The following is a 26,319-nucleotide window of genomic DNA, read 5'->3' as shown; positions in this document are numbered from 1 at the left end:
TGTGTTCCCGCTTTTATGGTGGTGCGTCTGGCCTGGCGGCTCACGCTACAGTGGCGTGGCCTAACCTAACCTAACCGTCGCAGCGGTGCGAGGGGATATCGGCAACAATGCGTGCTTTTCGGCCTTGATCGCGGGGGAGGCGTTGGGCACCTTGGCGGGGCGTGAAGGTGCTGCCGCAGGGGGGCATTCCTTGCGCCCCCGGCCTCCCCACGGTCCGCAGTCCGACCACAGAGAACGGTGGTCTCATGCGTCTCACGTACCAGAAAGAGAAAAAAACAACACAAAAGACAGCAAAAACAATTTGGACCGACAGCTGCCAAGTTTGTGTTTTTATGATAATCAATGCCCTTCTTCTTGTGTTGCAGAGTGCGGCCTGAGCCGGCTCAGCCTCGTGACTTCGTGTCCAGAACAGCACCAAGATTTCCTTCTCCAGCTTCAAACAATCCTTCACAACCAATGTCAATTACCTGAAACGAAGGTGAGGCCTCAGACGTTTGATTTGTCGCTCCAGTGTTGCCACGAAACCAAGAAAAAGTTACCACGATGCACCAACACCAGCCGGTGGGGGTGCCAACCCCAGTAACTCTTCCGACACTAGCGCATCTTGGAAATAACTTTCGCTGCAACACTGGGCCCTTAGCTGTCCGACGCTCTTGCCCTTCCAGCCCGCTTACCCCTGTCTCTCTCTCGGCAGGTTCTCCTCGGGGGACCTCTCCTCCGAGCTCGATGGCCCCGAGGGTGAGGCCGGCGGCTACCCGGCCGATCCTTCGGGGGCCGCGGGGGCGGGCCCCCCTGGCGCCGGGGCCCCTCCCGGCGGCGCGCCCCCGCGGACGGCGGCGGGGGGCGGGCCGCCCCCCACAGGCGCCCCCGCTGGGGCCGCGGGAGCGCCCCCGGGAGCCGCCGGCCAGCCGCCAGACTCGCTGAACCTGCGGCCCAACTCCAGGACGACGTCGGCGCCGTCGTCGCCCGCCAAGACCAGGGAGTCGCTGCTGCAGCGCGTGCAGTCGCTCACCGGCGTCGCCAAGGAGCACGGCTCGCAGATCCTCGGCACCGCCGTGTCGGCCGCCAACGCCGTCAGGCCGTCCTACAACAAGGACCGGTGCTTCACGCTGCTCGTCATCGACGACCAGAACACCGACTGGTGAGTGCACTGGCCCACCCAGCGCAGCGGTCGACTCGGGGGTGGATAATGTGATGACCGGAAGAGCCGCATGTGTGTGTGTGTGTGTGTGTGTGTGTGTGTGTGTGTGTGTGTGTGTGTGTGGTGTGAGTGGCAAATAATGCAGGCTGCACGCGGGCCAAACAGAATGCACTGTGCAGTCAGACTCGATAACTCGATGGGGCGTTATCTGCACCAGTAGATTGCGTTGTCGCTCTTAACGCTCTTGTTGTTGCTGTTGTTGTTGGGATTGTGATTCGCGGATTGGAGCCCGGCCGCCCACCCCCGCGCAGTACTATACGACCATCCTCCCCAATCCGGCCGCCCTCACACTGCGAGGAAAGAAAGCAAAAACACCGCCGCGGCAGAGTACGCGGCCTTGTTCTCCTTCGCTCTGTGAAATTCTCTTTTAGACGACGCTGCCGAAAGAAAGGAAACATACGCCTTTTGTGAAGCGCGCCGGAAGAGGGCTGGAGCAATTTCTCATCTCCCGCCGTTTTCTCGCAGTGGCGTGGCGGTGCTTCTTGTTGGAGACGGGCGTGGTCCGTCGTCCGTCGTCGCAGTCTGGCCGTTAAAAGAGGAAGCAGTTCGTCCATCTCTCTCTGTCCCTCTCGCTCTCCGCCTCTCCGCGCCCCTTCCCCGCGGAGTCTTGTCAGCTGTTAATGCCATTACCTCTTTTAGGGCTGCTGCCTGCTGGCCGGGGCCGAACAGCCCTGCCGTCGCTCTGTCTCTCTCGCACCCTGCGGGGTCGCCCCTGGAGCGCGAGAGGGACAGAGCGACGCGGGCTGCGACTGCTGGCCGGCGCCCGGATGGACTGGTCAGGCGGCGGTGGTTGTGGCGGTCTTTGGCGATGGAGGGTGGTGGTGCACTGGTTCGGGGTGTCGCCACCCCTCGCCAAATTGACCGCGACGGCGGCGGGGCTTGGCGCTGCACACTGATTCCGAGAGTCGTTTTCGTCGCTCTGTCTCTCTCGCCCCTCTCGGGACGCCCCATGAGAGCGAGAGGGACCGGAGCGACGAAAACGACTCTCGGAATCAGTCTGGCGGCAGCAGGACGCCGACGGGCCTTTTACGACCGAGATCACGCCGGCCCGCTACAAGCAGAGGCAGAGGGCGGCGGAGATTAGGAATTGTATATTAAATATTAACAACACGCCGCTCCTTTGCATAAGGCCGCTGTAACTCTTGCCGCCGCCGGCGTGGCTGCCAGCTCCGTCCGGCCGTCCGGCCCCTCGCCAGTCGTCGTTACCGTCGTCGGCTACAGGTGTTTTGCATGACGCGCTGCTCGGTGCTTTTTCCTCCCTTTCCTCCCCGAGTCGCCAAGTGTTTGACTGCTTCCTCATTAACGCCCGGACTCCGGATTGCACCAGGCGGCCAGCCAAGGCAGCCAGCCGGCCGGTCGGCCAGCCGGCCAGACGGGGCAGCCAGCCTCCCCCGGGGCGTGTTCCTTCCACTGGGCTCGGTTTAGGGGAGGCCGGGCCGGGGGTGGGGGAAGGCGTGGGCTGGAAAACGGCTTGGTGGAAGGCGGAGAAACGAGAAACACGGCAGTGCTTGGCTCCTTCTTATTGGCCCCCAGGCCAGCCGGCCAGCCAGGCAGCCAGCCAGGCAGCCAGCTAGTCCAGTGCTATGAGGGCACTTCCTCACGCGGGGACAGGCCGGACAGGCCGGACAGGCCGGTGGTGGTGGTACAGTGCCGCCGAGCTGCCCTGGGGGAGGTCGGGGAGGCCCTGCCCTGTAGCGACCCCCACCTCCTCTGTTCGCACTTCCACTCGGTCGGTTGCCCACGCCATAAATCGGCTTCGAGTTGCCCCAGGCCAGCCACGTGTGTAGTTTCATCTGAGCTGCTCGAGAACAAAAACACTTGAAACAATGTTAAAATTGACTTATTTTGAATTCTTTGCCGCCAGGTCCAAGTACTTCCGGGGGCGCAGGCTGCACGGCGACTGGGACATCCGCGTGGAGCAGGCCGAGTTCAGGGAGCTGTCGCTGACGGCCAACGTGGAGACGGGCTGCCAGGTCAGCATGGCGGTCTACAGGAACGGCACCAAAGTAATGAGGTGAGCCGTCACTCCGCCACGCCGCCACGCCCCATTAAGACCGGAAATGACTCATCCCGCGTGTCCAGACCGTCGAGACGAAGAGGGCGTCTAAATCTGCTCTCCAATCTGTCTCGCCCACAGGTCCTTCAGGCCCGATTTCCTTCTGATTCGTCAAAACTTGCGCGACGCCGGCGAGAACTTCGTCAACGTGCTGCTGGGGCTCAAGTTCGGCGGCATCCCCTCCGTCAACTCCATCAACGCCGTGTACAACTTCCAGGTGAGTCTCGGGGGCCGTGGCCGCGTCCTCGCGGCAGGGACTCGCTGCGTCGCGCTGCGTGATAAACCTTGAAACCGCGATACCTTTGAAGCCGCTGCAGAGTCGGGCCACTTTGCGCGGTAAACCCGCGTAAGCTGGTTTCTTTTCCAAGCGGCTCTCGACAGAGCGGGCGGCAGCGCCGGCGGCGTAGGCGCACCGAGCGCTTGGCTGCTTGTGTGGCTGCCTGCCTCCCCGGCGCCGCCAGGCCTTGCCTTGTGTACCAGCCACACCGTTCCGAAAAGCGTAGCCTCCTCATCCCCGCAGTAAATGTTACTCGCGCCTCGCGCTGCTGCTGCGAGATACTCCCTGTTTTATCGTCTGACGAATAGCTAATTTGGTTCACACGTCACTCCACCCGGCCATTTTGGTTCGACGCGCCTGATCCACTTTATTGGGTCCCGTCGTCCTGTCTCTCTCGCACTCCCAGTCCCGCCGTGGTGCGAGAGAGACAGACGTAATCCGCCCGGCCGCGGCGCCACGTGTTTGTGTTTCATCTGGTGCTGGCGCTGACGGCCGCGTACATGGCCTTCGCGGCCCTCGTCGTGTCCACGGTGTTGATGGTGTTGATGGTGTGCTGCAGGACAAGCCGTGGGTGTTCGGCCACCTGCTGCAGCTGCAGCGGCGCCTCGGCAAGGACAACTTCCCCCTCATCGAGCAGACCTTCTACCCCAACTACAGGGAAATGGTGAGTGACAGCGGAGAATGGGTTTATTGGCGAGTTGGTGGTATTTACACGTTTTAGTTCTCTCTACACGTAAAAGTTTGTACAAAAATAAAACGGACGCGGGCTGTGTCCGGTGGCACGCGCTCCTGGGCAAAGTCTTTGCAGTGTGGGAGTCGCGCGGAAGCTTCCTGGGAAGTGGTTAGACTTTCGGTATTCGACGCGCCTTCTCGATGAGGATGACGCCTTCCTGGACAAGGCGGGGCGCGTCGTTTGGAGGGCGCTGCTTTTATCTTTAATGGTTATTTTATCGGCCCCGGCTAGCCGGGCTACTCCCCGAGCCATCGGCAAACCACCGCCGGGTGAACCCGCCTCCTCTTGGGGAAGGGAAGTAGGGTGGCCACCTTCCACCTCGGCGGTTATAGGGTGGCCACCCGGCCAGTGCGGCGGGAGGCCTCAAGGGTCGGGCCCGGGCGCGGCGGCGCCCTGGTCGACAGGGAACTCCTCCAGCTCGGGCAGGTTCTCCTGCTTGGTGTGCCCGGGACCGCCGTCCTGCTTCTCGGGGTGCTTGTGCTTGTCGAGGGGCTTGTGCTGCTTGTGCAGCCACCAGGAGTGCTCGGCCTCCACGTTGGCGATGCCTGCCCCCCGCAGGCAGTCGTCCAGCACGCGGCCGCGCAGCCAGTTGCAGCGCTGCTGCTTGTGGCCCTTGAGGTCCTTGTGGAGCGCGCTGCGGTGCGAGGTGCACACGGAGTGGGCAATCAAGCAGCTCTCCGCGCGGTGCGAGCCGCCCCACCACGGGCAGTCCCGGGGCTGCAACACAAAAAGCGCGCGTAAAAAAAGCCGTTGTGCGAGGATTCGAACCCAGGTCTCTCGATCCCGGAGTTAACGCCGCAACCCGCGCGGCTAGCCTACCTTGCAACTGCAGCTGGCCTCGTACTGCTGGCGCAGCCCCTTCCGCTGGCGTACCGTCACCTTCCGCCAGGGGGTGGGGAAGTCGCACAGCGACACCCTGGGCTGGCCGTCGTACACGCGGCCCATCAGCAGGTAGCTCTCGCCCTCGTCCAGGGTCACGCCGCACATGCTGTCCACCGAGGACGCCACCACGCCGGCCTCCTTGATGAGCATGCGCGCCTCGAGGCCACCCTGGGGGCCGACAAGGAGCGCCGGATTAGCTTTGCACATTGTTTGCTTTGGCCGTCGCGTGGGCCACAAGACCGGCTCAGGCGGCCAAAACTCTAGACGCGTTTTGAGCACAGAGTCGCTAGACAGGACTCGAACCGAGCGTGTGACCCCACCAATGGATTCCTTGTTCGGAGAGCAATCCATTGGTGGGGTCGCACGTTCGATTCGACTCCCATTTGGCGACTCTGGAGCTCAAAACGCGTTCGGGATTTTAACCGCCTGCGTGCCCACTGTGCGTCGCCGCGTCGCCCTGGCCGTTGACGCTCACCTTGAAGGTCCGCTTGACGGCCACCTCGTACCGCCTGAAGTAGTCACCCTCGTCCTTGACCTGGATGATCTTGGCCAGCACCGCTGCAACAAGGCGGTCAAAAGGTCAGACGGTCAGACACTCAGACGGCGCACGGGTCGGAGAGGCGCGCTTGCTTCCGTGCACCTCGCCGATGACACTCGCGCCTTTTCTGGGCGGTCAGTGGGCGGCGCGTTTTAATCGTCAACGACACTGCCTACTGTGTTCCGCGGCGCTTATGGCACAGTTTGCCCCTCCCCGCCCCCGCCCCCTCCGCTGGTTATGACAGCCGACCCGGCCGGCGGGGCTGCGGGACTCGAGGAAGACGCGATGATTATTCAAAGTGGGATTATTACCATTGGCCGGCTCCTCCGAGGCGCGAGGACTTCCCGGCGACGGGGCCCCGCGGGGCGGTGGGGGCATTCCGCCTCGTCCGCGAAGAAATGGCGGTGTCTGTTTGCAAGCCCCAGTGTCCCGCACAGTGGGCCAGAAACCCGGTGGAGGCGGGCAAAATTCTAGACGCATTAGTTCCGGAGTCGCTAAATGGGACTGAATCGAGCGAGTGACCCCACCAATGGATTCCCCGTTAGGAGAGCAATCCATAGGTGGGGTCACACGTTTTTTTCGTGTCCCATTCAGCGACTCTAGAGCTCAAAACGCGTCCGGGATTTTGACCGCCGCCACCCTAGCGCCTGCGAGACGCGGGGTAGGCAGCACCGCGCGACACCCGAGTGCTGAGCGGCCGCGGCTGCCTACCTCGCAGGGGCGCTGGCTGGCGCTGGCTGGCGCTGGGCACTCGCACGCCGGCTCGCGGGTACAATGTACAATGGCGGCCCTTTCCAACGGACGCCCTTTTCCAGAGGTATATATAGACGAGGGGGAGGGGGAGGGGGTCAATCAAACTTGTTCGAGTCACCAAGCGGGACCAGCAGAGTCCCGGGGGAACCCTCGGCGGTTCGACGGGTGCCCGCGGGCGGGGCCATGCCGGGCCATGCCATGGCGGGACGGCGTCAGGAAATCACAGTCGATCAGCGCGTCTCGCACCTGCCCCTGTTTCCAGAGGGAGTCGGAGGGGGGGGGGACAAAAAGAGGCGAGGAGTGGTCGCGACGGGCGCTGCACCAGAGGCACCAGGGGCGGCCCCGCGGCAACGTGAGAGACTGAGCGACGCTTGGTATTTTTATTTTTATCCTCCTCTTTGGGTTTCGACTGCCTAGCCGAACGGGCGGCGGAGGCGGAGGCGCTCGACAACAACAACAAAAACAACAAGAACAACAACTGTTTGGGAAATTAGTCCACCTCCGTCGCGGACGCCGGGACGCCGGGACGTCGCCGTCGAGGGGCGACGCGGCGAACGGCAAACGCACAAGAAAAGAGTTGGAGCGATTCTAATCCGGACTCGAGTGACGCCCGTTTCCGGGCGCTTTCACCGCGAGACGGCGAGACGGCGCGACGGTTTGGCGACACCGCGGACGCGACACCTTGCTCGGAGCGGCGGCGGGCCCGGGTTCGAATACCCGCCGCGCCTCCGCGCTGCGCTACGCGCTCCACTGGCCTTGTCTAACAATTTCTCGGTTCGGCGAGTTGGTGAAACTCAACCCGCGCAGTGCGCTGTGCGGCGCCGTTCAGAGTCGGCTAGGGGAGGAAGGGGTGCTCGCAGGAGCAGAGCAGCCGACAGGGAACGTCACACGAGTTTCATAAACTTACGGCCGCGGTCTCACCACCCTCGCCGTGTCTAGCGATCAGGCAGACAGACGGGCAGACAGGCAGACAGATAGACAGAGATACGCGCAAACGCTTCGAAGCAAGCCCCGAGAGAGTGCTAGGTCGCTCTCCTGTTCCGGGCAGTGACCGGAACTTGTGTAGGGATCAAAGACCGGCCGCGCCGCGCGCCCCGACGAGCGCCACGACGAGGACGCACTCGGGAGAGGCGCCTCTTGTGCGAGTGCAGCCAGCAGACTAATTCGGAAAGCCGTTTTCGTCGCTCTGTCTCTCTCGAACTCATGGAGCTCATGGAGCGTGGGTGCGAGGGAGACCGAGCGACGAAAACGACTCTCGGATTCAGTCTGCTGGTACAGCGGTCCGTCGGCTGCTTGGCTCTGGCAAGGCCATTGTTCGAATCGCAGTGGCAAGTTCGGGCCGGCCGTGGAGGTTGCCCATTAGTACTGCTGTTGTCGGGGCAGCCCAGCCCCGCGAAGCCCCGCGAGCCACGAAGTCCGAAGGGACTGCACCGCCAACGCTTCGCGCCTTCGCGCAAAAGATGCTAAAAATAGGTAGCATCGGTTTGGCCGGTCGGTCTTGCTTGCTGGGCTTGCCCCGGTCGGCCGGTCAGTTTACGCAAGGAGCACACTTTGAAGTAATGGACGCCCCGCCCCGCCACGCCCCGCCACGCCCCGCCACGCGGCCGGGACACTTGAGACGACTGTCAGAACCGCGAAATAATGCAAGCGAAACGCCAAAGCGAAACGGCGAAAGGCACTATCGGCCGGCGATACCCCGCGTCCGCGCCAGCCAGAGTGAATGACGGGCATGTTGTTGTTGTTGTTGTTGTTTTCTTGCGTGGGATTTGCACACCAGTGTACCATCTCGTGCCTCCAACTGGAGAAAACGGAAACCGCATCGGGAAGCAGAAGCGCGAGTTGTAATGAATCGGCGGCTTCACCCTGCCGGCCTGCCCCTCACCCAGGAGCGCACTTCACACACGCACGCACACACACACACACGCACACACCTACCGCGAGTGGGGGCGTGTGTGCGTGTGTGCGCATACTACACCCAGGCGAACACGAAAAGTTTGACTACCCCATTTGCAAGGTGTGCGAGTGCGCGTGTAGAACCAGTCGGAATATGGTGAAAAGCCGAAGTTGTTGAATGCGTGAGAGGCGCTGTGTGATGGGCCACAGAGCGGGGGAGGGGAGGGGGAAGGGGAGTCGGTGTCCCCTCGGGACGGGAGGGGAAGAGAGGAGGGGGGGGGTAATGTTTGTAGTGACTGGCCTTCCTCGCCAGCTGGATTCACGCATCGCATGGCGGGGTGCCTTTGGCGTGTGTGATAGGGGAGGGGGGGGGGAGGGGGGCGCAACAGCAAGGATTCCCGCCATACCATCACACGCACACACACACATGCACAGCCTGTTGGCAGCTTGGCCGGCATTGACATTCAATTGGGGGGAGGGGAGGAAGGGGCACTACTAGAGCAGCTGCAAGAGATGAAAACTAATCCGGATAGACGGATTAGACGGATAGAGTGACGTGGGTGTTGCGTGCGTGTGTGTTGCCTTTTTCGAGTGAGTGTCCATGTGTGTGTGAGGGAGGGAGAGAGAGAGAGGCTGCGGGGCGAGGGCGTATCTCCGCGGGTAAACAGAGCAGTGTTTGCCAAGGAAACACTCCTAATGGCAACCATTTAGTCCGTCGGGTCGCCACGGTGGCACGGCCGTCGGCACGGTCACGGTCCGTGGCGGCATGGCGCGGTGGTGGCGGCCCTCTCTCCTCTTTGCCGCGTCCGCGCGTCCACGCGTGCCACGGAGGGCAGCCGTCTGCATAATGCAGAGAGGCCTTCCCCCTCCCTTCACCCCCGGAATGAAAAGACTCACCGAAATCGGCGCGGCAGTACTGCTCCTGGGGGTGCGTGAAGGCGCACATGCAGCCGTGGGCCAGGCGCGGCCCCAGGGCCACGAGCAGGCACAGCCACAACCAGGCTTGCACGCCCAGCCAGGCCTGGAATTGGAGCGCGGCAGCCATCCTGTAAAGTAACGCGTCTCGTTAGCTCAGCGCACAGCGACCTGGCGCTGCGGATCGAAGGTTTCAGGTTCGAAACCCTCGATGGGGCCTGGCTTTTTTTTTTCGCGCCGGGTGCTTTCTTGCACGGTCTTTGCTGGTCTTTGCCCGCAGCCGTCGCCGGGTCCTGTAACATCAAAAAGGAGGCAGGTCACGGCCCCGCCCCGCCCCGCCCCGCCCCGGACCTCCGTTCGCCCTGTTGCCCTACTGGGAGGGGCTGGGGCACTGGCGGCGCTGAAAGGCGTCTTTGTGCGCCACGGCCTGCTTGTCCGCGCCGCGGCAGGCCGTCGCCATCCGCGCCATGACGGCTCGCTGCCCCCGGGCCCTCGGCGGCCCTCGGCGGCCCTCGGCCTGGTGGCGATCATGTGCCGGACGCTGCAGCGACGCGGCGCCGCCGCCGAGGGAGATACCCTCATGACTCAGTCCCTTTCTGGGCAAGGGCTTGGCTGGGGGCTGTAGCTGGAGCCTAGCCTGGAGCTTGGGGCTGCGTCTGTCTCCAAGGCCACGCGGCACGCAGGCGCGCAGCGCAGGGCTACAGGAATTTTCGATTTGCTCGGCTCCCTCTCTTTCATGTTGTATGTGCTGTAACCCAGGTCTAAAAATCCGCTCTGTTGACAGCGGATCCGGTTTGGTTGGAGCGGATCCGCTGCGACTTTACGGGATCCACTGCGGCCGTAGTGGATCCTCTAAGTGCTTAGTGGATCCTCTATGGGGTCACAGCGGATCCGCTTGGGCCACACCGGATCCTCTACGATCCGCAGAGGAGAGGATCCGGTGAGTACAGGATCCATTAAGCCATACCGGATCCCTTAGAGCAATACCGGATCCACTGAGCGCTTACCGGATCCACTAACCTAAGCGGATCCACTGTGAGTTTTCCAAAATGAAGTGGCTACAAACTCCACAGTTTTAGGAATTTTGACCTCAAAATTTATACAGGGTATATTGAAGAGAATTCACTAGGGCCATTTGAATTTCATTGCAATCGAACAACTTGATATCGCTATCTTGTAAACCGCTGATGATAGCGAGAAACGGATTGCAGATTTGGATCGGACTCGGTTTCATTATGCAGGAGTTCACTTTTCAAAATTCAAATCCCTTTGGTAGTTTTCCAAATAAAGATTTCATGTTTGCTCAGAGGATCCACTAAGATCATAAAAGATCCGCTTAGGCCATCCGCTGTGGTGACCGCATCCGCTTTGGTGACACCGGATCCGCTGTGGTAACAACCGGATCCGCTGTGGTGACAGCGGATCCGCCGTGGTGACAACCGGATCCGCTGTAATGACAGTGGATCCGCTACTTAGGGGTAGAATTCGCGTCCGCTTAGAACGGGATCCGCTACCACTCACCGGATCCGCTTCGATACCGGATCCTGTATAAAAGCGGATCCGGTGTAGGGTAGCGGATCCCGTTCTAAGCGGACGCGAATTCTACCCCTAAGTAGCGGATTTTTAGACCTGGGAACCTGAAGTCCAGAGGCTCGTTCCGCGCCGCCCCCACCAAGGCCCCCACCGAGGCCCCAGCCAGGCCTGCCTCGCGCCGTCTGCTGTACGCACGCCCTGCGCACGCCCAAGCGCACCCGCGTTGCTGGCGGTTGCTGAGCGTGCTGCAGAGCGGCCCCGAACACTGTCTCTCTCGCGCTCCCTGTTTTTTCGCACGGGCGCCAGAGAGAGAGAGAGAGAGAGAGAGAGAGAGCGACGAAAGCCCTCTGCTGGGCTCGGCGAACCAGGGGAAAAGTAAACACGGCAATTTGGCCGGGAATTCGCCGCGTCGTACATTCCTTTCTGCGAGCAGCCGCGAGGTCGCGACCTCCACGAGGACCTTGACGACCTCCTCCCGGCCCTAGATCGCAGGTCGGAGGGCGCGCTCCGCCTCCCTTGCGCCAACCCTTCCCGTTGACCCGGCGTTGACCCTTCCCGTCGACCCTTCCCGTCGACCCTTCCCGTCGACCCTTCCCGTCGACCCTTTCCATCTACCCTTCCCGTCGACCCTTCGCGTCGACCCTTCGCGTCGACCCTTCGCGTCGACCCTTCGCGTCGACCCTTCGCGTCGACCCTTCGCGTCGACCCTTCGCGTCGACCCTTCCCGTCGACCCTTCCCGTCGACCCTTCTCGTCGACCCTTCGCGTCGACCCTTCGCGTCGACCCTTCCCGTCGACCCTTCCCGTCGACCCTTCCCGTCGACCCTTCCCATCTACCCTTCCCGTCGACCCTTCGCGTCGACCCTTCGCGTCGACCCTTCCCGTCGACCCTTCGCGGCGGCGGCCCAGCGAAATGCAGCGCAAAAACGAAGGCCGCTTCAAGTTTAATTCGTTGTCGCGCCTGCTGCGCTGTCCGCTGCGCGGCCCAGCGGGAAAGGGGCGCGGCGTTACACAAGTACGTGAAAATAAAATAATTAAAGTCCAGCCCGGCAACAAAAAAAGCCTGGTTCCCATGAATAAATTGTATATTCACTTTATGAAAGTGGGGATGGCGAGGGGACGCAACGTCGTCCATATTAGGCAACATCCGTGAGGGGGAGGCAGCAAACGCGCACAGGCGGCGCAGGCGGCGCAGGCACCCCCCTTCGCCAACGACCCTAAAAATCAATTAGCACGACGCAGGCGGCGCGGCCGGCTAGTTAGGAGACCTCATGCACCGCGGGAGTGGGAGAGAGAGGGAACATGATTCTGGTTCATGATCATCATGATGGAGACGTCGCGGCGTCGCGGTGGGCTGGGGGTACGGAAGAGGTTGGGCGGGGCGCGGGGCGCGGGGCGCGGGGCGCGGGGCGCGGGGCGCGGGGCGCGGGGCGCGGGGCGCGGGGCGCGGGGCGCGGGGCGCGGGGCGCGGGCGACGGGGAGACAGGATCTCCGAGGCGGCTCCCCGCACAACGGCCGCCTTGTCGCCGCCCCCTATCTCCCTCTCTCTCTTTCTCCCTCACGATACCGATAGCGTCTGCCGGCTGCCACCGTTTTTGCAGTGTAGGCAGTAAACGTCACACGGGGCTAAGGCTTGTGCATCACACACCGCGGCGTATAAATCTTGCCGCACGGCAGGCTGTTTCCGAACCGCTCGGTCTCTGTCGCACCCCTGCGGGCCCACCCGTGCGAGCGAGAGAGACGGAGCGACCCGTCCGGAATCGCACTGCAGTGCGGCGCGGCTCGCTTTGGTTGCAAATCAATTGGTTTCGTCAGCAGCCGCAGTGGCAGCGGCAGCGGGTCGAGACGATGCCGGAAGCGCGCGGATTATTTGAAAAAGCAGTGCCGCCAACGTCGCGGCTCAAGCAAGCGTTACCGTCACCGCGGTAATTCCGTCCGACTTGCACGTCGCCTTCGACCACGCCACTGCCTGCTGTGCTCGAGCTGCCAACCTCGCGGAATGCTGATGACGATGGCAGGGATTTCCTTCGGATTCCTCATGGAGCGAGGCCCTTCTCTGAGGTGCGCCTTGCGGCGCCGTGGGTGGCCGCCCGTTCCCCGCGCATCGCTCCGCTCCTCCTGGGAGTTCAATTCCCAAGCCCGCCGAAGCCCGCAGCAAGTTGGTAGCCCTGTGAGCTCACTCTCATCGGACGAGTCGATCCAATTCGATGACAGGCTGAACGAGTAACGTCGTTACTCGAGCACAAGAGTTGGTAGTACTCGCACAAAAAATGCAATATTTTCTCCTGTTTTTTCTTTCTTTCTTTTCGGCGGGTTGATGCTGTTTGAGCCCACGTGGGGACGAGCTCATCGACATGATAATTCTGTCGCACGCGGCTCGGCGCGGCTCGGCTGGGCTCGGCGCCTTCGACGGCTCCAAACTGCCTCGTTTCCACAACAAATTTCCTTCGGGGCTCCCGGTGTGGAGTGCGGGGCGTGGGCCCGAACCCGGCCGCCGTGTTGTGTCAGCAGGGCCCACCGGGCCAGCGAGGGGCCGACGACGGTTTTCGCGGCCCGCGCGGCGCCCCGCCCACGCCCGGCTCGCCGCCACGGCGTGCCATCGGCAGACGGAGGTCGGATCGAGCATACAAACGAGCCGATTTCTCAGCCAGGTCGGCGCTACAGTATGGCGGTCCGGAAGCGCCGCGCTCCCACCCGAGCCGTCATGTCCAACAAGCGGTCGTCATCGGCGGCCGCAGCTGCCTCCCCGATTGGCCGGCCATTGCGGTGATTGGCGCGCTGCAGCACTGCATCGCATGCATCACGGAGAAGGCCGGGAAGGCCGAGACGCTGCACTGCGCACCTCGCGAGGCGCGCCAAGCGATCTCATTCGGCTCATCGGGCCGCACTGCAGTGCCTGGCGGTCCACTGCAGAGGACGTCGAGGACGTCGAGGACCTCCAGGGCCTCCTCGACCTCCCCCACCCCGGCCGGCGGGGGCGGTCCGGCGGTCCTCCCTCCAGCCCCGCGGCCTGCTTCGGCCCGCCCGGCCCGCCCGGCCCGCCCTGCGGCCGCGTGGCGGCGTGACCATGTTACAAAGTTTCGGACGACAACTCTCCGACAGTTCTTCTTCAGCCCCGAGGCGACACGCCGACGCTACGCCGGCAGCTCCCGAACTTGCCGCCTTCAAAATTAAACGCCCTAAAAGGAGCTGATGAAGACATCCGTTGTCTGTGACCACCCTCGGTGATCCACTTGCTTGCGCGCGCGCCTCCGGAGGCGAAGTCGCCGGTTCGACTCCCGTTACGGGCAAAACTTGCGCCATTTTTATTCAACCCCGAAGTGAAGGGACGTCGACTGCACTCTTGCGGAAGTTTCTGAAACAATCCGAACGGGCGGCGGGAGACTCGGGTGGCTGTCATCTGGTACACCAATTAACTGGGGCAGGCGGCCACCGAGCCGCCCCGCGCGGCCTGCAAGTCTCAAAGACCGAGTAATACAGTATACAGTGGCGCGGCTCCTGGCTGGGTTCGCTTCTCGATTTCTTTTTAAATCTTGTTTTACTGGCCGCCTTGAGCGCCGCTGGTTGGCGAGGATTTGCCCGGATTGCCGGCGTAAGGCTTCTTGCCGTCAAAGGCACGGCACGGCACGGCTCGGCCACTCGCGGCCTTCTTTCAATGAAACGTTAAGTGGCCTCTTGGGAATTAATCCTGGATCCAATGGCATAGTCTTACATCGTTAAACTCGTGAAAAACATTCCCAACGAGAAGGCGGTGCTGGCGGCAATGCAGCCTTGCAAGTCTTCTGCAAAGAAGGGAACGCAACACTGCGAAAAAAAGAATCGCCAAGAGACTTTGCGTGACTGTACGTCGCGACCGAACCACAACACAACCGTGACACTGACCTGCCTCAACGACTTGACTGGCAATCCGCACTCGGCGCGCCTACATGTGGGAGTGACTGTTACTCCAGCGTCACTCCAATGTCACTCGACTGTCACTTCACTGTCACTTCACTGTCACTCCCGCCTCTCCTGCGACTCCATCCGCGTCACGATGCACACACCGCACGTGTCACTAGGTCACTCGAAAAAGACAGTCGCTGCTCTCCATACGCGGGGGGTCGAGTCCCTCCCGAAATGTCACTTTGGAAATGTCACTCGCGCGTCAGGCGACGCGTCACTCGTCGCAGAGTGTCTCGTTGACAGTGGCGGCCCGTCCTTCTGGGACTATCGCTCGCGGGGGACTGAGGCTGAACCGACGGCGCTCCGCTCAGAGGCTCAGAGCTTGGGGCCGGGGCCACGCCGCCACGCCACGCCCGGCCCACCGCACGGCCGCCTGCCACAGCATAACCTCAGCGCGCCCCGCCCCGCCCCGCCCCGCCCCGCCCCGCCCCGCCCCGCCCCGCCCGCCCCGCCCCCCGCGGTCCACGGGCCCCACCACCGGACTCGCGCCGCGCCACAAAGTGCAACGCGATTTAGTAGGATGACCGCACTCCGCACCCCGGGCGCCGAAAGCTGGAGGTCAGACAGGTGACAATAATCCCCACACTGTTGAAAAAAACTCGAAACATCAAAATCAATTGGCCAATCAGAGGCGTGTGGACGAGGATTGTTGTGGTGAACACAATTCGAAGCTGCCTCTCGTTTTAGACGGGTATTTTGACCAGAGCATCATAAAAACGCACATCTTCCCTTTCCCGTAATTCCAATTAGTTGACCGGATACAGCGTCCCGCGTGGGACTCGCAAAAGGCGCGGGAAATTTAAAATTCATCAAAGCCAAGCCAAGCAGTTCGCCCACCTCCTGGACCTCGTCCCGGACCGAGCGGGGCAGGGCGGGGCACGGCCGAGCGAGGCCCTTGGACCATTACGCCCTCTCGTCCTCCTCGTCCCCCTTATCTCTTTCATACTTTTAAAATCCCCCCTCCTTCGCCCTTCGCGCCCTTTGAGGGCCCGGCCGTAAACGGCGTGCCACCGCCCTGCCCTGCCGCCCTGCCGACGGCGGTAGCTAAGGGCGCCGCCCTCCGCGGGCTCCGCACCTTCCCCCGGGTCGTTAAATCGCCTTTGCACTTTGTTTACCGCTCCGCCTCCGTCGTGGTCGCTCTATCTCCCTCGCACTCCTCCGGGGCGCCGCGCGGGTGCGAGAGAGACAGAGCGACGCGCGCGCTTCGCGGGAGGGAAGTCCGCCAGGCTTCGCCAGGCTTGGGCAGGCCGGCCGGTCGCGATTGCCCCCGCCTCTACGAAGCGGGCATGACGTCAGGGTGAAAAGCGTCTCGCGGCCGCGCCGCCCCGCCCCACCCCGCCCCGCCACGCGATTCGCGAGGAGAAACAGATTGGCGCTTGCCCTCGCGGCTGGTTCGCGGGAGCGGGACTGAGTGAGAGGACAAGTATAAATAAGAAGTTCGCCAGAACAAGCCACGCGCCTCCCCTCCGGCCTCCCTCTCGGACCTCTTGGTGGCGCGGGGCTCCGGACGCGGTGCGCGGCGCGCCACAGTGGGCCAGAAGACCGGTGGAGGCGGACAAAACTCTGGACGCGTTTTGAGCTCCAGAGTCGCTAAGTGGGCCTCGAGCCGAACGTGTGACCCCACTATTGGATTGCTCTCCGAACGAGGAATCCATTGGTGGGGTCACACGTTCGATTCAGGTCCCATTCAGGGACTCAGGAGCTCAAAACGCGTCTTGAGTTTCGGCCGCCTGCGCCGTTCTTCTGGCCCACTGTGCGCGCGGTATCGAGGTCAAGGGCCCCCCGGGGACACAGCGGGCCGCGGACGGCTTTGCGGAGGCTGGGCAAAGCGCGCTGGAGGCGATTTCAGGAATTAATTTCCAAGCGGAAAAGGGGGAGGGGGAAGCTGATCGGGGTGTTTTATGCTTTTTTACCGCGCCAGCCCCGCGGCCCGATGTCCGGTTCCCGCCCACCGCGCCACTGGAAGAGATTACTGCAGGTTGGCTGGCGCTGGAATTCGTTCCCCAGGTCGCCGCGTGTGTGTGTGTGCGTGTGTGCGTGCGTTCACACTCGGTCGTGTTTGGATAATGATTTCTGGGGATCGGCCCGTTCGGAGAACACCGAACAACACCCGGGCGGGCTGGCGGGCTGGCGGGGCTGCCACGGGATGGCTGCTCTGCTTGCGTCGCGTCGCTGCGTCGCGGCGTCGGCCTCGGATCCGTTTCCAGTGTGTGTTGTTGTTGGTTGATGACGGCACGGGTGACGCACCGCCTCGCCCACGCCGCCCTGCTCGCCCGGGCGGCCCGGACCACCGCCTTGGACTTGGAAGTCACCCGGCCGGGCTCGGCTTCGCCATGGCTTCGCAGAGAGCATGCAGCGTGCGCATTGGCGCGTCCTCAGGGTGACCATGGTCACCATGGTGACGCACTGGACTGCAACGCGGGGCGGGACGGAGAGACTCGCGGAGAGACTCATTCCGAGAGTCGTTTTCGTCGCTCTGTCTCTGTCGCACTCGTATAGATGCGGGAGAGACCGAGCGATGAAGACGACTCTCGGAATCAGTCTCCAGCCCGTCCCGTCCAGCCTGGGGGCTGATGGCCGATGCCGTCTGCAATGATTTACGGTGTACCAAGCGCAGCCAGGACCGCGGCGCCGTGCCCGCCCCGTTCGCCCTGCAGGCCATGCGGTACGGGCGTACCGCGTCGTCTGCCCAGGTGACAGCGGGTTGTCATGACAACACGCGTCGTGCAAGGCAGCGCAAGGCGGCGACTGGGGTGTCACCGGCACGTCACCCAGTCGCCGTGACTTATGCAGATTAACCAGCCAGGGCCCTTATGCATGCCGTCTAGGCCAGGTCAGGTAGAGCCAGAGCCGGAGCCGGAGCCAGCGCGCTATCTGGCTACAGAGTTATGGCCTTCCCTCCGCCCCCCCCCCTCTCCCTCTCGTCCCCGTCGTCCACCTCGCGCGGCATTTACCGCAACGTGACTTAGCAACGTCCATCATCAGTGGTAAATTAAGGTGGCCGTGTGTGTGTGTGTGCGTGTGTGTGTGTGTCTCGTGCGTGATCGAGGCGGTGAGGATTAAGACGTGGTTCGGGCCTATCGGGTTGCACGCACGCCCACCGCAGGTGCCTTCTCCTTTCGGGCCCTCCACCCCCTTTCCCCCACCCCCTCCCTTGGGCGAGAATTTGTGTGGCCCGTTGGCGCAGCCTCCACAACGCCCTGTCCGCGTCCGACGTTTGTTTGTTTATGTATGTACACCGTCATTTTTCACGGATCGCCATTCGTCTCTCTCACTCTGGCGTGACCGCCTCGGGCCGCACTTCGTCATTACAGCTGCATACGCGGCCTCGACATTCCCTCCCTGTCTCTCTCATTCTCTTGCGCCTCGCGGTTGGCCGGGCTGGCGAGGCCTAAAATTTAAACAGGAAACAGGAAAGCCGCCGCGGCGCGCACACTAGAAACTGCGCACACCGTGGCCCAGTGCTGGCGCAGCAGCAGGTCGCTCCGTCTCTCTCGCACCCCACCGGGACCGACCGGGACGCCCCGCGAGTGCGAGAGAGACGGAGCGACAACGCCCAGCGGGGCCCAGCGGGGCGGAAATCGCCAATTCCCGAAGGAAACGGCGGGAAAGCGGATGGAGCGGCGACGCGGCGACGCGCGGCACCCAAAACCAACAAGACCGAACAAGACCGCTGGACGGTGAAAGTCGAGAGCAGACTTTTCCATCCAAAGCGACTCCAGCCGAATGGACTCGCCTTCCTTTGTGCTCGCGATATGTTTCCTGCAGACTGAGAGCCGTTTCCGTCGCTCTGTCTCTCTCGCACTCGTGGGGCGTCCGTACAGGTGTGAGAAAGACAGAGCGACGAAAACGACTCCCGGAACCAGTCTGCTGCTGAACATTTCCATCCCGCGAGCACGGCCCGCGGGGAATGCGTTCGAGATTGGAACGGGCGGCGAGTGAGTTGCTGACGCGATCCCTCTGTTCTGTTGCAGCTGAGCACGCCCAAGTACCCCGTGGTCTTCAAGGTGGGCCACGCGCACGGCGGCCTGGGCAAGGTGCGCGTCGACAGCCACGCCGACTTCCAGGACATGGCGAGCGTAGTGGCGGTGGCGGGCACCTACTGCACCACCGAGCCCTACCAGGACTCCAAGTACGACATCCACGTGCAGAAGATCGGGCCCAACTACAAGGCCTTCATGTGAGTACTAGCCGTCACACGGCCGGAGACCGGCGACGGCCTTCGTTTGCGCTTTGCGACTGCGGCCGATCTCTGACTGTGTGTCCGCGCAGGCGCAAGTCCATCTCGGGCAACTGGAAGACCAACACCGGCTCGGCCATGCTGGAGCAGATCCAGATGACGGACCGCTACAAGGTGTGGGTCGACGAGGTGTCGGAGCTGTTCGGCGGCCTGGACATCTGCGCCCTGGAGGTGGTGGTCAACAAGGACGGCCGCGAGTTCATCATCGAGGTCAACGACAGCGCGCTCACGCTCATGGGGGACTCGCAGGAGGAGGACCGGCGCCAGATCGCCGAGCTAGTGGCGCACCGCATGCAGGTGGGGGTCGGACTCGGCGCACAGTGGGCCGGAAAACTGGTGGAGGCGGCCAAAACTCTAGATGCGTTTTGACCTCCAGAGTTGCTAAATGGGACTCGAACCGAACGTGTGACCCCACCAATGGATTGCTCTCCGAACGAGGAATCCATTGGTGGGGTCACACCTTCAGGTCGAGTCCTGTTTAGCGACTCTGGAGCTCAAAACGCGTCTCGAGTTTTGTCCGCCTCCACCGGCCTTCTGGCCCACTGTGGGGCGGCGGGTAGTGGCAACACGCAAAACTAAGGGCCTGCATGTCCTTTGCAGCAATTCTGCCGGCCGGTGTCCCTGACCAAGGCGACGTCGCGCAGCTCCGTGTCCAGCAGCGGCATGGGGTCGCCGACGTCGGAGCAGGCGGGCATCGGCGCAGGCGTGGACCTCACGGCCGTGGGCGGGGTGGCCAGCTCGGGCGCGGCGCCGCGGCGAGACTCTCAAGGTATAAGGGCCCACCAGGGCCACCGAGGGACGTTACAGAGCCAGCACTCCACCGCGGGCTTGGTGACCAAGGCGCCCGCCCTTGGCTCGCCGCGCAACCCCCGTCGGTACAGCCTGCAGCCCCAGCGGACCGTGCACTGATAGCTCCCCCCCTCCCCCTCCCCCTCCCCCGGCCACACCGACTCGGATCAAAAGTACATAATGTGTGATCGACCGCTGGCCGGGTTCCCTCGCAAACCCTACTTCTTATTTGCAGTTCAACTAACACAAAAAAAATATTGGTTTAGACATTGTTAAAATCTATTTACTTGAAAAAAATTAATCAAGAAGGCCCCTTTATGGCGTCAAACTTAATAGGCAGGACCCCCAGTGCTGTCAATCCTAATTAGTGATTCCAAAAAGAAGTTTATTTCTGTTGTTGAAACACCAATATTGGCATAACCTGACTATACGAATGTGATCATCGAAGAGCGCTAATATTGACGAGTGTGTGAAATAATTATTTTCTCTCTACGTGTTAAAAAGAACCAAGTAATTGATTCGTGCACAATATTTGACTATTTAAATCGCACGATTTGTTTCTTCCACCTATCTTTGATAGAATCGTGTTGTCAACTCGAAAAAAGCGACTCCGCCTGTAACCGGAAATCGCTTGTTCAGTTAGCCTTCAAATGGGCTCTAATGGTGCTTTTTTTGTAGATAATTATAAACCACGAGAATTTACAATAAGCAATTTTTGGACTTCGATTTTTTTTTTGTAGTGAACTTTTTGGGTGTTTTTCCCCTTTTTTTCAGCATGTCAGGGCAAACGCGCGTGAAAATAGGTCACCCAGCGCGAGCTTTTGGCAGAATGGTGATTTGTGATGGAACTTGCTCAAGAGAGACTTCCCATCCCCTTTACCTCAACACCATTCATCGTCTTTTTTTGTGCTTTTTTTTTTTCGCGGAAAGAAACTCCGAGGCTGCCTTCCGATTTTCACGCTAGTTTGGCCGCTTATTGGGACTCGCTCCGCCGCTCCACTAATTAGCGGCCGCCGCTCCGTCTCTCTCGCACTCGCAGTGACCCTGCGGCCCGCCTGCGGGGCGCCTCGTGAGTGCGAGAGAGACGGAGCGACGGAGCGACAATCAGTCCGCTGCACCGCCCGCTGCTGGTCGGCTGGTCGGCCGGGTCGAGGAAACAAGGCTCCCTTGATTGAGCCTTTCCCTAAACGCAGCCGTGGCCTTTCCCTGAATGGCGACCGATTTCTGTTATCTTCCAAACGGTGGGGGGTCGAGTGCACGGGGGTTTCCAGGCTTTCCAGGGGTGTGCCCGCTCTGTAAAAAGAACCCCACGAGGTCTCACCTCTACCTCACGGCCAGCAGTGCCAGCACCGACCCCAACGCCCGTGCTGTACTGTCTTTGTCTTGCTCACTGTCTGGGCCACGCGGGCCACTCGACCAAAGTGAAAACGAGCGTAGTGATTGGTGAAGCTAGTCGATTAGTGGATTAAGTTTAGTGACTGTGATGGCGAGGGCCAGGGCTCGCTTGTAGGCTACAGTGTAACCGCTTTCTTTGTGTTTGTGGCGGCGAGGGCGAGGAGTCCACGTGTTACGTCGGGCCGTCGAACTAACTTGGTTTTTCGCTGTCAGACTAGTCACGTAATACGTGGACGAGCCCCTGGGTGCGTCAGAGCACACTCTGCAGTTAAGCCGGCACTGCCTGGACCCACCAAAAGCCTCCGAAACCAATTTCCCCCCGACTTCGAAGGAACCGCGTTGCCACCAGAATGAAAAAAATGCAAGATCGAAAACCGCAAATTAGCGACGCGATGCATAGGCTTTTTGGCGGCAGCCCTGCCTTGCTGCATGGTTTGCTGAGACGCATCTTCGCAGAGCCACGAAGGGAATCAGCCTCATGTCAAATGTCAGGGAAAGGTGGGGGGCCCAGTTTCGAATTCCACCTTCTTTTTCCGTTAAATAAATAAACTAGTTCCGAACGCCGGCACTTGGCTTCGCCCCGAGACTTGGGTCGCTCCAAGTCACTCTGGGACTTCCCCACCGCTCAAGTCAGTTCGCATTTCTCCCGACCGGAGTCTAAATAAACACCGCTGAAGCACCGTCACTGGGCCTGACCCACCTCTCCCATAGTTTTCTTTCGAATAAAAGTAAAATATATATTATGACTTATTTAGACGAAACTTCGCATATATTGCATGGTAGACAACCTCGTACAAAAACAATAAAGACATTTTAGAACATTCGTTTCCCTCATTATTCAAACGCAAAACAAAACTATCATCTGTTTGCCCGAGCACCAACTGTACGCGACGACCAATGTTCGTCGTCTGGGAGAGAGCCCCTGCGGGGTCGAGGGTAGGCAAGCCCGCTGCGCACGTCGGTGCGCCGGCTCTGCCTACCTGCCGGGCGACTCACTCGGCTCGCTCGGGACGGAGACCGAGACCACGCCGTGTCGTCGCGGACCGAGGTGACACTGGTGATTCAAGATTCGAAATTGGCGCCATTAGACCGCATTGGACGATGAGCGATGGGCCCGGTTGATGTCACGTCTCCGAATGGCGCCGATTGGCCGGCCGTTTGGTGGTTAGTCATACCGTGCCGTTTACAGAGTGTTGTTGATGATTTTGGCGAGTCGCTAAAGCAACAGGCTGTCTGTCTCCTTGTCTGTTCTGCGCTTCTCTCTTCGTCTCTCCTTTTCCTGTTTGTTTTTCTGTCATTTCCTTTTCCGCTTTCTTTTGCTATTGCCTTACTCTCTCCTGCTGCGATGACGTTGGCTTGGAAACAAAATCACGTTGCAAACTTTTGGTGGCACTCCCTGGTGCAGTCTCCAAAAAGAAATCTTTTCTCGGATGTAATTTTAGCGGTGGGCGCTAAAGGCCTTCACCAGCATGGGCTTGCCCGAGGGAGTCGGGGTGTGGGAGGGGTGTCAAATCATTGGGTATTCATGATCTCGGTGAAAAAGAGAGAGGCCAGAGGAGGAAAGAAATCAGGGACAGTCCCGCTCCCTCTCAGCAATAAGCGCGCCCCCTCCCCTAAAAAGCTAAAAAGCCATACGCAGACAGCTAGCTTTCCTAACCAATCCGCCAGTTCCCACTTGAGACTTCGTCCCCACTTCGAGCCGAACTCCTCTGTCTCTCTCTCTCTTTCTATCTCTATCCTGTCTCCCTCTGTTTTTCCCCTTTTCCCCTTTTCTCTCTCAGTCTTCGCAAGGACGCGCCGCCTGTCTGTCTGTTGCAGCGTCCCAGAGCTCCACCACGTCCTCGGCGACGGGGCGGCGGCCGGCTGAGGAGGCCCGCTCGCTTTTTGGCAGGCAGGGCTCGACGGCGGGGTCGCAGGCGGGCGGGGCCGCGGGTGAGGGGGCGGCGGGGGCGGCGGGGGCGACGGGCACGGGCGAGGACAACGAGGACACCATGAAGATCCTCCGCAACACCTTCGCGGGGCTGTTCGGCGACATGTAAAGGCCGCGGCTGCCCCGGCTGCGCTTCACGTTGGTCCTGATAGTGTTGTTGTAACTCACATCTTTTATCATTACTATTGTATCATTGTTCAAACTGATGCATGTTGTACGATGCTCGAGTCGAAAGATATTTTTTTTGGTTTGTTGAGAGTGAAGCGGTCCGAAAGGCAGAATTGAAAGAGATCCATTGTTGCCTCGCTCTGCTGAGGAATGAGGGTGCTGTGGTATGGTTACTATTGTTTAAATTAGCTATGGTTTGTTTAATTAATTGATTATGCTATCGTGTGAGCTGTACTGTATCATCTGAGTCAATTTTAGCTTCTTTAATAAAAATGCTCCAAAATGTTTTGGGAATTCCTTCAGGCTAAATGGAACAGTATTTTGTGTTGAGACTGAAAGGAGAGCAGCACAAAGAGAAAAATGCTTCCTTGCTAGTCATTTTGCTCTGTCTTTGTTTGGCTGATTCAAAACTTAAATCTATGATGAGGATTTGTAGTATTCTGCTGGCAGTAATACGTTCAAAATTAAGTTCATACTTGGGGCAAGTTGAAAAGGATTTGTTTTTGGCATTCCCTGTTATAATTTCTTTCAGATCTCATTTTTAAACCCATGCTACACAGTCTCAAATATGGAATAAAAAGAAAAGGACATTGATTCAGAATATCCAGATAATGCAATGTGGTGCCTTAAATTTATGCTTTTCAAACAGAATGTGCTTCTATGTTATTTGTTGACTATGTTTTGATATTTAAAGTGAATTTATGTGGCAGTTGCTCTTTGATTTTTAGCTAAGAAACCTTTGAGTGGGCCTGAGAAAATGTTTTTGATAATTTTACGTATGTGTTAAGTACTGTCTTGTACTCCTTGTCATATCATTCCTGACTTCGTTAGCATATTTCATGAGATTTCTTTTGGTGGTGTACAGGACACATGACATTTTTATTTTATAATTCAGTGAATCCTTTGTGAACAATTTGTAGATAGTAGCACTGTGCTTTTCTAGATTCTGATAGAGGAGTGTGAAAAATATTTCATGCTCTTTGAGCCTCATATACATATGAATGTTACTCAGGTTGAGAAAGATTCGCATGAGTTGTTTCTTACTCTATGATGAGTTTATCAGATCTTCTAATGACATCACAGTTTCGTGACAAAATGTAACTCATGACAATATTTTACTTGATTTAGTGTTAGAGTGCTTAAATTAATATATCCGTTTGAGCATTACAAATCCATTCAATGTTATAGTTATGAATGTATAATCTTATTTGAATGCTTGGATTCAATTTTGAATAACATTTGATTGATTGATGAAATGCAGTATTAGAATGAGGAAATGATGAATTAGGGGTATGGGAGGAGATGCACTGGAATAATTTGTGAGTCTTGAAGAGTTTATCGTAATGGCGGTAGCTCACATGAAGTGACTTTAATGGCCAGATGTGGGCTAGTCAGCAAGAGAAAATGCATGCATTAAATGGATCTTAATGCTTCACCCTTAAGTTTGATTAGAAGAAGTTTTCATGGACCTGACAAAAGAATCCATAAAATATTTTTCTGCCCCGAAAGTTTTCTTATTTTTATTGAAACCTCTAATCTAATTTAAATCTGAAAATTTGACAGGGTCTGATTTTATTAAAGATTCCTTGTAGACATCTTGCAAAATTTCCTCCTAATTTCTTGAATGGAATGTTAAAGTTAACCATTATTGCCTTTCTCCGTTTCTCTTTCCCACAGCACCTCACAATGCTATGCTTCACAGAGAATTAATATTTTCAGTGTATCATGTTCAGTGTATCCTCCCTTCCCCTCTAATAGAATTTCTTCTCTTTTCATAACCATATGCAAGCAGCAGATACATTTTTCAGCCTGTATGAGTAAGATGGAGCGAGTAGAATTTGCTGATGGCTGCAGCATTATAATATGATTCAGAATTTACTCTTTTTAAATTTATAAGTGGAGTGATTGTTCATTGCTTATATATAGAATGACACCTATGTATTGGAAAATCCTGTTTACATTGGTGTTGATTGTTTTAGGATAAAAATATTAGCATTTGAGGGCTCTTCATGGCTTCATGATTTTTATTGCAACCGAGTAATGTTGTCAAGTGCATTACTTTCAGCTTTGGACTCATATTGGTGTCAATTTTGACCTTTAACAGGTATATTTTCAAGATTGTACAAAGCTTATAAAAGGGAAAAAGAAATTAGAAAAAAAAATATTTTGTTTCCTCTATTGTTTTATTCTAGGAAAAAAAAACACCAATGCAAATGTAATGTTCACAGATGTTTTCACTTGTAAGACTCCTCCATAAGGAGGAAGCACTGTTTTTTATTGTGTGATATTGCCGAGAGTATATGAGATATTATTGGATATTATGTGCTGAGTGGAGAAAATGTGTATGGTTGTGCTCCCTATGAGAGCAAGATAGAAAATGACTGAATGTGTGGATAATGTAGTTACACCATCACTCGGCAAAGTAAATTCAAACAGACCCTAATTTTGTTTTCTCAATAGCGTATCATAAAACCTATTCCTGATAAAGGTGGACGTGTTTATGGAATTAGTCCATCTTCTGATTTATTTGTGTAAGCTTCACCACTAAAATGTTATTGGTATATGTGTATCTTTATTGTAAAGCTGCCACACTGCATGAGCCAGGGCTCAAATTTACTTATTGATAATTCATGTATTGTATTATATATATCTTGACTTCACCAAGTTAAGAGACCAGGGCTCATATGTAACCTTAGCTCATGGACTCACAATTTTCGAAAGTTGATGTTAAACTAGATCAGTTTTTCCTTTAATTTTCTTTTACATTAATTTACTGCAGAAGTAACATGGACTTCGTTAACCAGCAACACTTACTGTGAGGCCAAGAGCAAATCCTGAACGAATAGCAATATGATCTTACTGCCAAACAGCTTCCCTAATTAATGAAATGATGGAAAAATTTATATAGAAAGGTGCATTAAAGCACAGCCCACCGGAGGGTAGTCTTTGGTACCTTGGAGTTTTTGTTGCTTTCTTTTGAGTTTGACCCTTTGTATTGTTTAAAGGAAGCTTCAATATCAGTCAAGCCATCATGTAGACTTTTAATAAAGGTGGAAAAAAAACACGCAAACTCAA

General features: G+C 58.1%; 2 protein-coding genes across 2 annotated transcripts; one reads left to right on the top strand and one right to left on the bottom strand.

Moving 5' to 3' along the window:
• Positions 1-245: 245 nt before the first annotated feature.
• Positions 246-26,319, top strand: LOC117644744 (synapsin). Its single transcript, XM_034384357.1, has 11 exons — positions 246-320; positions 408-478; positions 695-738; positions 898-1,141; positions 3,066-3,215; positions 3,339-3,474; positions 4,094-4,198; positions 18,697-18,902; positions 18,995-19,259; positions 19,563-19,868; positions 23,093-26,319. Exons 1-11 carry the CDS (start codon positions 246-248, stop codon positions 23,183-23,185), a joined length of 1,695 nt encoding a protein of 564 aa, XP_034240248.1. The 3' UTR covers positions 23,186-26,319.
• LOC117645282 (metalloproteinase inhibitor 3) lies at positions 4,204-15,029 on the bottom strand. The gene is made up of 5 exons (XM_034385349.1): positions 14,663-15,029; positions 9,231-9,379; positions 5,625-5,707; positions 5,087-5,317; positions 4,204-4,984 (listed from the first exon to the last, which is right to left on the bottom strand). The coding sequence occupies exons 2-5, from the start codon at positions 9,376-9,378 to the stop codon at positions 4,631-4,633; spliced, it is 816 nt and encodes a 271-aa protein (XP_034241240.1). The 5' UTR covers position 9,379; positions 14,663-15,029; the 3' UTR covers positions 4,204-4,630.

This window comes from Thrips palmi, unplaced genomic scaffold (genome assembly GCF_012932325.1).
Source record: "Thrips palmi isolate BJ-2018 unplaced genomic scaffold, TpBJ-2018v1 HiC_scaffold_18, whole genome shotgun sequence".
Taxonomy (NCBI): domain Eukaryota; kingdom Metazoa; phylum Arthropoda; class Insecta; order Thysanoptera; family Thripidae; genus Thrips; species Thrips palmi.
Note: the sequence above shows the minus strand (reverse complement) of the source record. Positions and strands in the feature narration are given on the sequence as shown.

Excerpts from the sequence above, each read along its gene's own strand:
- LOC117644744 (XM_034384357.1), top strand. The coding sequence starts at position 246 with ATGCGTCTCACGTACCAGAAAGAGAAAAAAACAACACAAAAGACAGCA. Across the intron at positions 4,199-18,696 it reads ACCCCAACTACAGGGAAATG|CTGAGCACGCCCAAGTACCC; the intron begins GTGAGTGACAGC and ends GTTCTGTTGCAG. Across the intron at positions 19,260-19,562 it reads TAGTGGCGCACCGCATGCAG|CAATTCTGCCGGCCGGTGTC; the intron begins GTGGGGGTCGGA and ends TGTCCTTTGCAG.
- LOC117645282 (XM_034385349.1), bottom strand. The coding sequence starts at position 9,378 with ATGGCTGCCGCGCTCCAATTCCAGGCCTGGCTGGGCGTGCAAGCCTGG. Across the intron at positions 5,318-5,624 it reads CCGTCAAGCGGACCTTCAAG|GGTGGCCTCGAGGCGCGCAT; the intron begins GTGAGCGTCAAC and ends GTCGGCCCCCAG. Across the intron at positions 4,985-5,086 it reads AGGCCAGCTGCAGTTGCAAG|CCCCGGGACTGCCCGTGGTG; the intron begins GTAGGCTAGCCG and ends TTTGTGTTGCAG.